This window comes from Stegodyphus dumicola, chromosome 6 (genome assembly GCF_044657685.1).
Source record: "Stegodyphus dumicola isolate Sdum_Otavi_A_Nest chromosome 6, ASM4465768v1".
In the NCBI taxonomy this organism is placed as follows: domain Eukaryota; kingdom Metazoa; phylum Arthropoda; class Arachnida; order Araneae; family Eresidae; genus Stegodyphus; species Stegodyphus dumicola.
The window spans coordinates 198,875,705-198,890,663 of NC_140773.1; the positions used below are offsets into that span (position 1 = coordinate 198,875,705).

The 14,959-nt window shown below is 32.7% G+C and overlaps 1 protein-coding gene across 2 annotated transcripts in view; it reads left to right on the top strand.

Moving 5' to 3' along the window:
* Nucleotides 1-383: 383 nt before the first annotated feature.
* LOC118181831 (uncharacterized) overlaps nt 384-14,959 on the top strand; it is a 118,091-nt gene continuing 103,515 nt past the window's right edge. The window contains exons 1-5 of one of the 2 annotated variants that reach the window (XR_015041803.1): nt 384-635; nt 9,141-9,325; nt 12,438-12,694; nt 14,126-14,185; nt 14,845-14,955. Coding sequence is in view for 1 of the 2 variants with exons in the window: in XM_035351033.2 (XP_035206924.1) it covers nt 572-635; nt 9,141-9,325; nt 12,438-12,694; nt 14,126-14,185; nt 14,845-14,955 (677 nt within the window). In the remaining variant the exon portion in view is untranslated. The remainder of the gene's footprint in view (nt 636-9,140; nt 9,326-12,437; nt 12,695-14,125; nt 14,186-14,844; nt 14,956-14,959) is intronic. The other variant, XM_035351033.2, reaches the window with a different exon arrangement.

Consider the following 14,959-nt stretch of genomic DNA (forward strand, 5'->3'; position numbering starts at 1 on the left):
CTAAAGGGTATGAAAAATTAATATTAGCAATAATGTTTTTCTCATGTAAATTGTAGAGACATTAGGTATTTTTTTGGAAGCAAGAGAGATGAAAAATTAGCAACCGCCTTCACCGGGAATCGAACCACGGACATTTGGAATACGCGTCCAGCGTGCAGACCACCACACCACGAAGGCATTCTAGGAAGGCGAGAGAAATACCTTATAAAATTACTCGGATGACTGAAGTCTGTGATAACTTGTAGAAAGCATTCTTCTGCTCAATTATATCTGACATACAGAGCATGCTATCGTCCATTGGCCTGCGATACATTTCCTAAAGAGATTATTGGGTGTGTCTCGATAATATTTATCGTTTATAAATATTTGTTCAGTAGTAAATAGTGCTTCCGCATGTTTTAAAACGTAAGTTGAAAAAATTTGCTTTTACGCTAATCCAAAGATGAATCTTATCAAGGTAGAAAATTCTTATCATGTTTTAAAATAATAAAGCGTCTGCTTTCATAAGCAGCTGATCATATAATCAGTTATGTTCCAGCTCTTTATTGTATTCGAAGTTTTGTAAAGTAACATGGGAGCTCTAATAACTACGCCAATAACTATTTTAGTGAGCCTTGTTTCAACAAGACCGTCAGGTAAACATTTCTTGCTGATGTAATACGTTAAATTATCATTTAATTTAATGTTTTCTCAAAATGAATGTTCACTGAAATCAATCGAGTAATCTTGTTTTTAATAATAAATACAATTGCTATTTCAGTTCAAGTATATTTAATATTTCTCTCTCTCTGCATATATAAGTCTATATATATATATAAGTCTACATCTCTCTCTCTCTCATATATATATAGAGAGAGATGGACTAAGTCTTATTAAACTAATTTAAAGTTTAAATAGATGATTGATATATATATATATATATATTTAAAAACTGAATGAAGATGAATATGTTCGTATCAGTTGTAGTTACTTGTTTTCCTTTATATATTTATTTAACGTTGTAAAATGTGTATGAAAATAAAACATAATAAATTGTTAAAAACCATTCGCAAAATGTTATGTGTTGTGTTTGAAATATTAGAATAAATATTTGCAGTTAATGAAAGATTTGCATTCCACGTATATATGTTACAGTAATAAATGGAAGATGCAAAAATGTTATTTACTGTCTTGTGAAACGGAGAACTGGACAATTTTATTTCCTAGCGATCTTTGGGTTTTTCATTGTATTGCTTTGGAAACAGCAATTTTTAGGCAGATTCAAGCTGCGAAATTTTATAAATTGATACAAATTACTTAGTTCCTTTCCCTAATTACATTAATATTTTATCACTTTTACATTAACATTTAATATATTGAATTTCAACTTTGAGTCCCCGCTTTTTCAACCTGAGACTAAAGTTCACTCAATTGTTTACACATTTCGGCATTGCATTTTGTTTAGTTTTATAATTGCATATGCTATATTAATCAATCATAATCATTAAATGCATTTTACCTGTTAATTGTTAACTTAATTATGGTAAGACCTGTGCAAAAAAAAACGGATGCTTTCGTTAAGAACTTTATATAAGAAATTTTCTCTTATTTATAGTATATTACATATGTTGAAAACTTGCAAAATGTAATGAATCTAGTCTCTTTAGCTACCTCAGATTCGAGTTTGAGGCAAATTGTGAATTCGTCTTCGTACTTATAGATTCTTAAATTATATATATATATATATATATATATATATATATTTCTTTTTTTTTTTTTTTTTTTTTGTCATTATATACCTTAAACTCTTGGTAAAAACTAGTGAATGCAATTAACTTTAATTTCTTAACTTATAATGAAAACTTCTCTTAATAATGAACAAGTATTCAGGCTAAATCCTTTTCTGTTGATATTATTCTGTTCCTTTTTACTGGTTTGGACTGTTATTACCGAATCGAAATGATCTGCAATTTATATGAACATGATGCTCTTTCCAGACTATGAACTTTATTGTGATTTTTAGTGTACTGCATCTTATTCATTATTCTTATTCATTATAAAGTATTTTCTCCCTCCTTCCAGCATGTCTTTGTGGCGTAACGGTTAACACACTCGGCGCATATTCGAGAGGTCCAGTTTCGTGTCCCGGCGAAAATGCTGCACATTTTGCACATCTCCTACTTCAAAAATAACTTAATGTCTTTACAAAGTGATACAGAAAACACCTCTGAAAAATAAAGTGCACTGTCTGTTACTCACTATCTAGCTTAACCCCTTGCACTCCAGACGTGACTCTCGGTCACTACTTGAGTTGACGCGGTAACTTGACAGATGACTCTCGGTCACCACTCGATTTGATGCTGTAACTGAGAAGGATTCTCGATCACCATTCGGTTTCACGCGTTAATTGAGCAGTAAAGATATTTATTTAGGTTTGGTTTGGTCAGTATAGCTTAAGTGTATTCAACAATACATGCGTATAAAACAACTGTCAATCTTTAATATTAATTACGTTTTTAGATTTATTGTTATATATGCGATTTTAACCTTCAAATTCGACATTCGTAGCAACAGAAATATTATTTTCTTAGTTATGGAACCAAATAAGTATGGAATATGATGAAGGAATCCGTTTTGGTTGAGTTCGATGTTTCATTGATGAAGAACGAAATTACGTCTATGCGTAAACTATTTGACAATGGAGAGAAGGAAAGCAGTGATGAAGATAGCGATGAAATAAGAGGTGTAAGAATGCAAGGTGATATATAGTGGATGCGAAAGAGACAGGCATTACGCAGAAAATTCAGAAAATTATGTGCACTTCTAATTCTGTGCACTTATATAAAGTGCACAGAATTAGAAGAAACACCATGAAGAATATCATTTATTTCCGGCGAAAGAGCCCCAGGATCGCAAGTATATTCAGATATAAAAGACCCATTATCTCCCTGAGATTATAAGGTATTTCTCCCGCCTTCTTGGCATGCCTTCGTGGTGTGGTGGTCTGCACGCTCAGCGCGTAATTGAGAGTTCCATGGTTCGATTCACGGTGAAGGTGTTGCATAATTTTCATCTTACCTGCTTCCAAAAAATACCTAATGTCTCTGCAAGATCAATATAAGTTAGCTATAAGAAATTCACCAAATATATAGAAAATCGTCTTGAGTTGCTTATTCGACTCAGCGAAAACAGCCACGAGATCAAAAGGTTAATGATGTGAAGTGCCATTCTCCTCAAGAGACGTAGACAAAAGATAAAATTTCTAATGACAGAGAAATTAACAAACATGCCACACACTTCTAATTCTTTTTTTAACGATTAAATGTATCCATTCGCTAATATTATTTTCTACTTTGAGAAACATATTTACATTTTTGTTTTCTAGAGTGTAGCTTATAGTGATTTTATTTACAAGTCGATATTAGTTATAAATTTAATTATCTAAGAGCACTTGACATTGAAGAAAGTTTTCTTCAAGTTATCCAAGTAACAAAAGCTATAATACTTTTTATTTCTTTACTATTTTGGTTGTCGCTAAAACTATGCTTTAAAAGATTTTGCTGGTTTTAATAGAAGTTGTTAACCAATGAACTGTTTACCATGACTTAGCTGTTATCCTTTACTTATATTTGCTATAAAACTGTGAGAAGAATTCTCCTTATATTTAAGCTATTATTTATTCAAACAATGAAATTCGAAATCTTATTCATAAAAATAATTTGCAGATTTTCATTCATAGGATATTTGTAGCATTGCATTTAAGAGTAATTTTTATATATCAATAAAGTATGGAGAAAATAAATTATCAGCCTGGAAAACTGAAACTTTCAGCTAAAAAGGAGAATCTAATTCCATTATTTATTTATTTATTTATTGTTTGACCGTAAGATCCCATTATTTATTGGAGTTTGATCTATCTTTTTTGTTGAGAAATGCTTCACGAGACCTTCTAGTTGTGAATCACATTAACTTGCCGTCATTGACCACATGCAGTCACCTCTTGATTAACTAGGAGTATATTAAGCGGCATGTGAACTATCCTTCCCTAAAAAATAAAAAGGCTAAGTTTGTGTATAGCGGAACGATGAAAAATTCACTATCAAAATAATCAGCATAAAATAAAACTGCAAATGATGTTACAATCATTTAATAACATAGTTTCTTCATATTTAATTAAATTTATTCTTCCATTATTTATAATATGTTCCTTTTCGTTTCGAATAATGATTTAATTTACGTAAAAAACTGAACTTATTCTCCACAATAAATTGCTTAATATATAAGAGAATTATTAGAAATGTTTCTGTACTAGTTATAACATGGTTTCTCCTCTTCCTGAGGTATTTAGTTTAACGATTTAATTGTGATTGAGTTAACCGTCTTCTGCATTGCCGTGCATCAAAATTCTGCAATTTGATTATGACTTTTAACCTGGTTTTTAAAGTCTGTGCGTTTTAAAATATTTTAATATCTTTCATTTTTTTTCTTTTAGTTTTTCTGTGACTGACGGCAGTTTTATCCCTCATGTTACAATGCAATATTGAAAATTTTGTGCAATACATTTTATCTTTTACGTCAGTGAAAACAGTCGGGCCTTTCTCATCATAAGATAATATGCAGTAAGCAGATCTGTTCAGAAAGATATATGCACCAATAATGCCTTCTGACGTACCCCTCCGAAAAGGGGAGACGTACTTACCTGTTTTCCTGTCGGCCCTGAGAACTAGCGGATATCCTTCCAAAACTGCGCCAACGATTCCGGTGGAAGTCTGAAGGAATATATTCTTCACTTAGATAATCATAGATACCTTTTCACTTAATTAGATAATAAACAAATACGAGTCACAAATATGGCGAGTCACAAATATGGATTCGAACCTCGGACCGAACTACCAGTGTTCAGCGACTTTACCGCTCGGCCGCTGGTGGGCCAAATAAGTTAAGTACCGAAAAAGGTTTTTTAAACTACATCATTCGATTTCGTTCTTTGCATACGTAAATACCTAATCTGAGAAATAAATATCTTTCCTTTAGAAAGAATGCTCAACAGCAGAAATAATCTGATGACGAAAGAGGATGTTCTTGCCGAACATATCACATATGTCTTTCTAGAGGACTTATTTTTCGAGTGTTGTTCCTATTGGACAAAGAACTCTGCAGTTATTGAAACATTTTAAAATATTTCTCACACAAAATTTAAAACAAATTAAGTGTTTTTATTCAAATTTTTTTAAAGAACGTGAGCTAACAGAAATATTTTAGAAGTCTAACTTTAAAAATAAAACGAAGTAAAATTTTACTACACCAGATTATTCGTCTATTCTGTCCCTTATGTTCATAAAAAAATGCAGAAAGAGAAAAAAATGGGTCAAGATAATTCATCTGAGAAGATAAAAAGTTTAAAGGATACTAATCAACAAAGATAAAAGTATTTTAAACAATAAAGGCTTGTGTGAGGAGAGGTTTTAAGCGATTAAATTATCTCAAATAAAAGTGCAAGTTTCATATCATATTATGAATTGATAAAAAAATACATTTCTTAGCAACATAATACAAGCATAAAGAATGAATAAAGTGGAATTTTCAGTTGTATTTATCTCTTCACAATGACGATGATTTTAATTTCAAGCAGAATCCAGTACAGATTAATAGTTCGAAGAGAACGAGTATATGAAGCAATTCTTCCATAGTGCAATTGCAAAAATCCTTTACAGAACAAAACTTACAGATTAAAAGATCGCAATTCACTTAACGCTAAATATTCTCACAAATGAATAACAACTAATAAAAATGATAACCCGTTGATACTGTTACGGATTTGGCATTTAAATAGCTAATGTTAGTAGAATTATAAAACGCACGCAACAATACGTAATGGATATGCTTATTTGTCCTTGTGGGTCGCAATGAGCTAACGAGCAAATAAGCCCGTGGGTTCTAAACGTTGAGTGAGTAGAAACGAAATTTCCTTAGAGGAAAATCGAAGTTGGTAAAAGGGAAGAGAAACCTTTGTCTCGTGGAAGTAAACCAGGTAAGTAAGAATTAATTCTCGAAGAGATGCACACCACGTTCTGCGAATCGAATACAAAACATTCAGAAAGAACAAATATAGAAAATACAAAATTTATGATACGGACAAGGTTTAAATACAAAACTATGCAATGAATAGTACAAAGTATTTAGAATAACCCAGATGCAAAAAACGGGAAGTAAAACTAAATATATATACTTAAGGTTTGTATGACCAGGTCACAAAATTGTGGTCTCTAAGAATACGAGTCGCACAGGGCCGCATCAGATTGTTTGCAGGAATAACCTGATATCGAAGAACAACAACTTGTCCGAGCTCTCTGAACTATATTTGTAGTGTAACACGGGCTTCGTAAAATTTCGAGAACAATCGGTAGCGGAGAAGCGTATTTGCTTACGTCGAACGTTTTATTTAAGCTATTTTTACAATTTAGACATTGCCACAGTCCGAACGAAGGATCAACAACTAAAGATGAGGACCAAATATTTACATGAAAAAGGAATTTGGCCACAAATACGGAAGTAAATGACTAACAATAAATAAATGCTTTATTTGCAATTCCACCATAGCAGTAACAAAAGTATATATATATATCTAGTGTATAAGGTGAATCTGAACACGGGGACAAAACTTTACTCGGGGACAGACCGCAGCAATACAAGCAATATTCGTCATCTGAAGTCTAGGCGGAACGTAAACGGTGATGGTGGTATTGTAAATGGTATAAAAAGGCACCGAACGGCCTTTTTCTATCGTAGATTGCCGAGACGATGGCTAGTTATATGAACCACGAAATGTTCAGGGTGATTTATCCAGCAAGACAACCGGATCTCTCGTGTTTGGACTTTTTCCTATGGGGGCCACATGAAAAACCTAATTTACGATAATGCCCCGTTGAAACGAATCTAGTCATCAGGTTGGCCGTTGTTGCCGATGATACTCGGGAAATGCCTGGTGTCTTCGCAAATGTGCGTTATTCCCTATCGCGCGAGTGTGAATCCTGCATTACGCCACGTGGGAGGTCGTTTGAGCAATTTCTTTGAACACGTACATCAATTACATTCCTGTTAATAAAATGTTTTCGGAAGTATCTCCTCTCATTCTTGTGTTAATTCTTTAAATGTTTCAGTAAAAAACTACCTTTTAATTTCTCACAGTTTGCGTTCCGGCCATACATTCTATGACAAATATTGCTTATATAGCTGCATTCTATCACCCCGTAAAGTTTTGTCCCCTTGTTCAGCTTCACCCTGTATACTGTTACATATACAAAATTCGTAACATTAAGGTGACAGGGGCAAATTTATTTTAACAACATATATACACTGGTGTGCAAAAATTAAGGACGAAGTCGAAAAATTAGCATATCAGCTGAACGAAGAGGCAGAGCGGACAGAAAGACCAATCAGGAGATTAAGTAAGGTGATGTACGGTAGCACATGCGCAGATATGCAGGTAGACGTAATGGGGGAGTGTCTGAGTAGTATAAAGCATGTTGTCGGTGTAAGATCAGTATTTCTGGCAAAGAGATTGCACGCCGTATAGCAGTTAAAATCACACCGAGTTGCTGCCTCAGCGAGAAATGGCGAATAATCAATCTGTTAGACGACATCTGGATGCTTTTACCCGAGGTCGAATCATTGGGAAGTTGGAAGAAGGCCGCAGTGTGACAAGTGTGGCTGCAGAGTTCGGAATAGCTCACAGCATCGTTTCACGACTTTGGAGACAATTTCAAACTACAGGAACAGCTATCCGGGGGTTTAGTAGTGGTCGTCCACGAGGAACCACACCCACAGATGACCGGTATATTGCCTGACAGGCCAGAAGAAACAGGCGGCAGACAGCGGGAGAAATCGCTAGACACACGACGCAGGCGACTGGACGACCGATATCGCGTTTTACCGTGGCCAGAAGACTGCACGGTGGTGGTCTGTTTGCACGACGCCCTGTACGGTGTGTACCTCTAACGCCTGCCCATCGGAGAAGGCGTTCTCTGTGGTGCCGGGAACACCGGAATTGGAGAGACAATGAATGGGGACGAGTACTCTTTACAGATGAGAGCAGATTTGGTGTGAGTAGAGATTCTCATCGCATACTCATCTGGAGAGAGCGGGGAAGCCGCAATCATCCCTCGAACATCATTGAAAGGGACAGGTATGGAGGTGGCGGTGTTCTCGTTTGGAGAGGCATCATGCTTGGTAGTCGTACAGACCTTCACATCTTCGACGCAGGTTCAGTCAACGGGACCCGTTATTGTAACGAGATTCTTCTTCCATATGTGCGTCTTTTTAGAGGCGCTATGGGTCCGAAGTTCCTTTCCATGGACGACAATGCACCATGTCATCGCACAGTAGCTGCCGAACAGCTCTTACAGAGTGAGGATATTGAACGTATGGATTGGCCGGCACGATCTCCGGATCTCAATCCCATCGAGCATGTATGGGATTTTCTAGGCAGACGCTTGGCAGCTCGTACCTTACCACCAGTAACGATTCCGGAGCTTCGATTGGCGCTGCAAGACGAATGGGCAGCAATGCCTCAACAACTCATTGACACCCTCATTCTCAGCATGGGCAGACGCTGTGAAACCTGCCTAGCAGTCAGGGGAGATATCCCCTATTAAAGAACGGATGTTTCTTGCTGGACACCCATCACAGGGATGTTTCGGCCTTCAGTCGCATTGCGCTCCATGCTACTTTTTCAATAAAGCTTTTTTTTTATCCCTCTGATTTCTCTTTTAGTAAGTGTTGCTTACATTACTCATGTCCTTACGTATTGGGAATCTTACGGTATTAAATGTGTTGATTTGGAAAGCTTTTGTACAAAGTTATATTGAAAAAACCGTCTCGTCCTTAATTTTTGCACACCAGGGTAATGTATATACTCACCCCTCTTATTCAACTTAAAAATCCTTACCCGGCTGAATAATTCACAAGTGCACATCAGTATCACCACTGAGGGAGGGGGTTTCAAAAATGGACCAATGAACTTCTATTCCTCTTGTGACGCTGATTTATTAGTGCATAGAATACAGAGACTTAATGTTCTAGATATGAATGAAATGTGCTAAATACTCAGTGTGTATGTACTAAGTAACGTATTTCTTTCTTTTCTTTTTTTTTTCCTGCAGATATCGTCTTTTGGTGTAAATGGCTCGCTTCTTACACTTACGCTTCTGTTCAGAAACGTGTTACAAAAGGACGATTAGATGTTTACGACATGGAGCTCAACAACGAACCTTACAAAGTGGGATTCTTGGCTCCGCCAGAAGAAGTGAATCTGGAATCTCCCATGTCAGAATCTCACCTTTTAATGGTAAGCATAATTCCAAGCCAGTTTTATAGTATATATTTGTGAAATCATTTCTGTGAAGATATTGAAGAAATGACATCTTTTCCACGGATCAAGATACATTGCATAGGGTCCAGCAAAAAATATCTCCCGCTCAAAATAGAAAAAAAAAAAAAAAAAAAAAAAAAAAAAAAAAAAAAAAAAGCGTAATACACACTAGTGGGTAAAACTTACAGAAAAAATTTGTTTTTCAACATAACAACCGAAGAATTGTTGAAATTGCTATCAGTGTAATGAAAGGTCACCTCAATACAAAGGTAAGACAGATCTTTACTCCTGCGTACCTGATCGGAAAATGCAAGGTTTATTGGAACTATTACTAATTAAATGCACTACCATACTGTACTTGTCCCTGAGTGAAAGATATGTTGGTTTAACCAACAAAAAATATCTTTATTAAAATCTCAAAAAAATTTGCAATTATCTTAATAATATGAAACAATTACAATACATAAAATTATTAAAATAATAACAGTCCATACTTAGTGTTACAATAATAGCCAAACAATAACAAATACAACTTGTATTTACAAAGTCATATAACAACAGTTCTTGCAATTAACATCATTTGTAATTAATACATTTCAGTTATAAAATAAACAATTTTTAGACTAATCATTAGATTATTTATACATATCACTTAATGCATCAATTCATATATTTTTACAAGAGAGGCTATTCAAAAATTACATCTTCAGTATCTGTTATTACTTTCATTATTTTAAAAAGTCCTAATTTAGATTTTTCTTTTTGATAAATCAACCAAGTCAGAAGTATTTTGCAAAACTGGCAAAAACTTAAGACATAAATTTTTAAACTTTACACAAAGTAAAGCATGTTCAACATCAGCATCAATAATATCACATTTACATTTTATTGCTTTAATTGAGAGCCTGTTATGGTGTGCAGGTACATGCGCATGATTGGTTAAAAATTGGTTTAAATAACCATTTCCAATACATCTTTTATTATCAATTTTTTGATATACTTATAAGTATATCTTCCTTCCTTTTGCATTATTGTCCCAAAGGTTTTATCATTCTTTCAATATTTTTTTTTTTCAATAAGATTATAAAGGAATCATAGGGAGTAGGAAAAATCTCATCAATTTAAATCTTTTTTTTTTTTTTGTAGCTAATTTAACATTCATATCCACTAATTTATTTCCATAATAACCAGAATGACACTTTATCCAACGAAACTTAATTTTCCTTTTTCTCAAAATTTCAAATAAGATATTATGTGTTTTATAAACCAAATCAGTACAACGCATTACAGACAAAATTGTCTGAAGGGCACTTTGACTATCTGAATAAATATCAATATCTTCTAATGCAGATTTTTTTTTGATGTTGTAGAAATCCATTCCAAAGATTTTAATATATCATATACTTCTGCATCATCAGAAATCAACAGAAATACCTATAAAATCATAAGTATTATACATACATACATCATCAGAAAAATCTATAGAAGAACATCCTACTTTACCATCAATTTTTGAACCGTTTGTAAATATTTCAAAACCGGTTCTTTCTGGGAGTTGTTTATCCCATTATAAATTATAATAAAGAGCAGAATGAATTATATCTTTTAAACAATACGTTTCAATATCTGAAATACTATTTACAGTCATATCGATACCATAGACCAATCCTTGGCCATTCTTTAAATCAAAAATTAATTTTTCTGTTTGTGCAATCAAATAAATAGGTTCACATCCACGAAAGTACGCAAAATTCGCAAAGTATGAAGTAGACTGACTATACATGAAACCAATCACTATCATTTAGCCTCCTACTATCCGTCAGACAGAAATATTTTTCTAAGCTTTTATTTAGCTTACTCATGATGTTTGCATTTATAATCAAAATTTTGTCATCGATTTTTAAATTACTTTTTGATAAGCTATCGATTTTAAATCTTGTACCCACACTGTCTGTGAGTGAAAACTTAAATGTGAAAATTCAATAGTTTTCAAATTTTATTTTATATTTTTTAAATTTCATGATGAGACGAGTTTTTGCATATTTTAACTGTCAAACTAAAATTCAGAATTCAGGACTCAGGATTTTGCTTTTACACCATCGGATAGAGCGAATAACAAATCATAATGACGCTTACACGAGATTTTAATGCAGTTTCGGATGTTTTAGCAAAACCGCTGGATGGTATTGACCATTTGACATAATAATAGATATGGAAGTAAAAGAGTGATTATTCATGGTTGAAAAATGTTTCTTCAATAAAATAATTTGTCACTGGGAGTAAAATAAAGTTTTATTTAAAACTTATAAAATGTTTCATGAAGGAGAAATAGAAAATAATTTACTATGCAGTTTAATGATAACAAAAAATAAATGTTTATTTCTATATAACTCACCTACTGTTTTATATCAAGAATAATAAAAGGAGGGAATCCTTGATACATTTAATGGCTTATACTTTTGGCAATGTAATTCGATTATTAGATTTATTATTGAGGTGTCCATGTTTTTATTACTTGTGATATAAAACTATAGATGAATTTTGCAAAGATAAATATTATATCTTTTGTTCCCACTGAATTACATAAAAAATTATTTTTCTACTTATATATTTCGTTAATAATTTTATGAGTTTCGAACACAAGCTTATTTTGTAAAACATTTTATTTATTTACTTACTTTACTGAGAATTCCCTCGAAGAAAAAACTTTCTATATGTACTATTTTAATTATTGAATGTATTACTTATTCTTGATTATATTTTCGATGCATTAGGGCTTTTCTGTATATTAGATGAACTTCTTAAGATACAAGCATCTTGTTCACTAAAACAGCTACAGTGTAAATAGGAAACTTATTAGGAAAATAAAGTGAAAAGTAATAAGTTTTAAAATTTATGGGAAGGTATTTCGGATTATTTCGCTTCCATTTTAATAGATAATTATTTTCATAAATAAGAGACATCTTCAGTGCAAAGTACCAATTGAGACTCTTTAATGATACAGATTTATTGCAGGCATAAAACTGCTATTTTTGTTCTCAATGAATGCTGCTACTTTTTAAAACTGAAATTTTTGAACTGTTTACAGGGCGCAGATGAAGTATTTTTCTATGGTGTGAATTCACATACTCAACGCTTGGTCGTTCGCATTGCCAGAGGTAGTAACCACGAATCCGAAGCTTGGATTTACTTAAAGCTAGCCGATGATAAAATTTTTGAACTGAAAGAAACATCGAGTTATCAACAATCGTGCTGTGACAAAAGAGCTTTTACTTGTGGAGGACTTCAAGTGTATCATGTATCACCGATGAGAAGATGGAGAATATTTTTTAATGGTTTACTTAGGTATTATTACATTTAATCTTTTCTGTTTCTTTCACATTATATATTATTTACTTACGGCATTATTTAAAAATATTGATGTAATCTGAATGAGTATTTTGAGATAATTCATACTAGTGGTACATTGGCAACGGAGGCAAGCAAAGTAGGAAAAAATAGTCAAAAATTTCTTCTGATTGGATAAGAAGGGTCGTGTTGCAGGATTACATAAGCCAGCATGGAACGGATTAATTTGGAAAGACGCAGTCCAGAAAAAAATTATTATTAACAGTTTAAAATAGAACACTTCACAATTTTGAAAGTTTAGCGGATCTTCAACAATGAATGATACAGAGAAACGAAAGCCGTGTGTTAGCAAGAGTAACGGCAACGGAAAATGGGTTGCGCATTCAAAAGAAGCGGTAAAAGTTTCAGTTCTTGGTTGAAATCTTTTATGTGTTCACACACACACACACACATATATATATATATATAATAGCTATTTAGTCAGCTAGCCTCACAAGGGGCTAGTTTATTGGTTCTCCACCTGTTTTTCTTAACGCACCTCTTTCATCATTGCTTATAAGACTATTTCTCTATCCTTTCCAAAAGCCTAAATATGCAAATATGCATATACTTTTATTTCGATTTAGAATAATTTTAACACATCTTTAAAAAAAAACGACTTTAAACGACAAAATGGTATAGAAAATGTTAATAAATACCAGAAGTTTAAAAAAGTAGCTTTCTTAACAATTAACTAAAATACTTAACAGCTAAATAAAAGGCTGATCGCATTATCCCCTTAAGAGATCATAATCTCTCCTCTGATTAAGAAACCGTGGTCTAGCTGATTAAATTTAAAATATACTTTTCTCACGCTCCTCCGAGTGGCAACACATTGCTTTTAAATTACTGAGTTTGGTAATCAAAACTTCATCAAGTTCGTTAAAAATAGATAAACTAATTTTAAAAAATCGAAAAGCGAAGTTAGAGCTTCGAAGTGTACACGTTCGGGTAGAGGACTATGTATGTTCGAAATAAGGTGATTCTAGGTGCCGCCGTTGTTTTTCTACCAGAGTGGAGAAACATGAATACATACATACAAAACGGATACTTCATCATTTAAATAATAGTGACATTTGTAAATTTAATAAAGTGACATTTTGTAACTCAAATAAAGTATTTTAAATTTAGTATGGAACTGGATCATTGCTTGAAGTATTTTACAATGTAAAAGTAAAATTTTCATTAATTTTATATTTAAAATTATAAATTTTCTATGCATTTTTAGACGTTTAGGAATACTAATTTAATTGAAATTATTATAGTTAATTAAAATATATATTGATAGAAATTGAAATTATTATAGTTAGAATTTTACAAATTTATAGTACTCAAGTTTTTGATATGCTTAAAATTAAAAAGTGAAAGTAATTCCCCAATTCATTTTAGACAGACATCTGAGAATGATTCATCAGTGGATAAAATGGTGCATGTTAAATTCGCATTACGGTAAGTATTAATATTTACTTCGTAGCTGTTAACTAAATTCGTACGAATTCCTGTGATAAAAGATATCAGTAATTTGTTTATTTAAATAAAGAGTTTCTTAAACAAATTTTTGTAATATTTGAAATATTTCTTAATCAAAGCCTCAAAAGAAATATTTCTCTGCGAGAATATTATTTGAGTTACCAGAAAAATCTTAACTCTTGTAACGAGAATATAAAATTATCTTTCAATAAATTATAACGAAAAATGGACGCAATGCTTATCACTTATAGATATTTTACTTGTCATCGCAAATATACTTTTAAGAAGAGTACAGATAAATCGATTTCGTGCAAAAGAATAATCGAATTAATTTTCCGTTTTCTTTTTTCTTTTTTTGTATGAATATTTCTAAACTACTGAAGTGATAACCTTGAGGATGCTAAATTTATTTTTAAGACTATTGTTATTCTCTATAAAGTCATTTTTCTATAATCCTTTTCCTTTATTCCCAAACTAGAAATATGCAACAAACATATTTAATTTCAAACAACTTCGAATATGTTACATATGTACATTTTCCATGCATTTATTTTATCCTAAATAATATTTATTTACTTATAAGGGACTACCTGTTGTATTTAAATTCATCGATCACAAATTAGCTTTTATCGTAATAGGTGGAGAGCTTCTTCTGACATTTTCGATTTCACGACAGATGTAAACACAGCTGAATTGTCTAGAGGTCTCGCAAAAGCGAAATGGAAGCATATTTTGCCTCCAATTTCTGAGTAA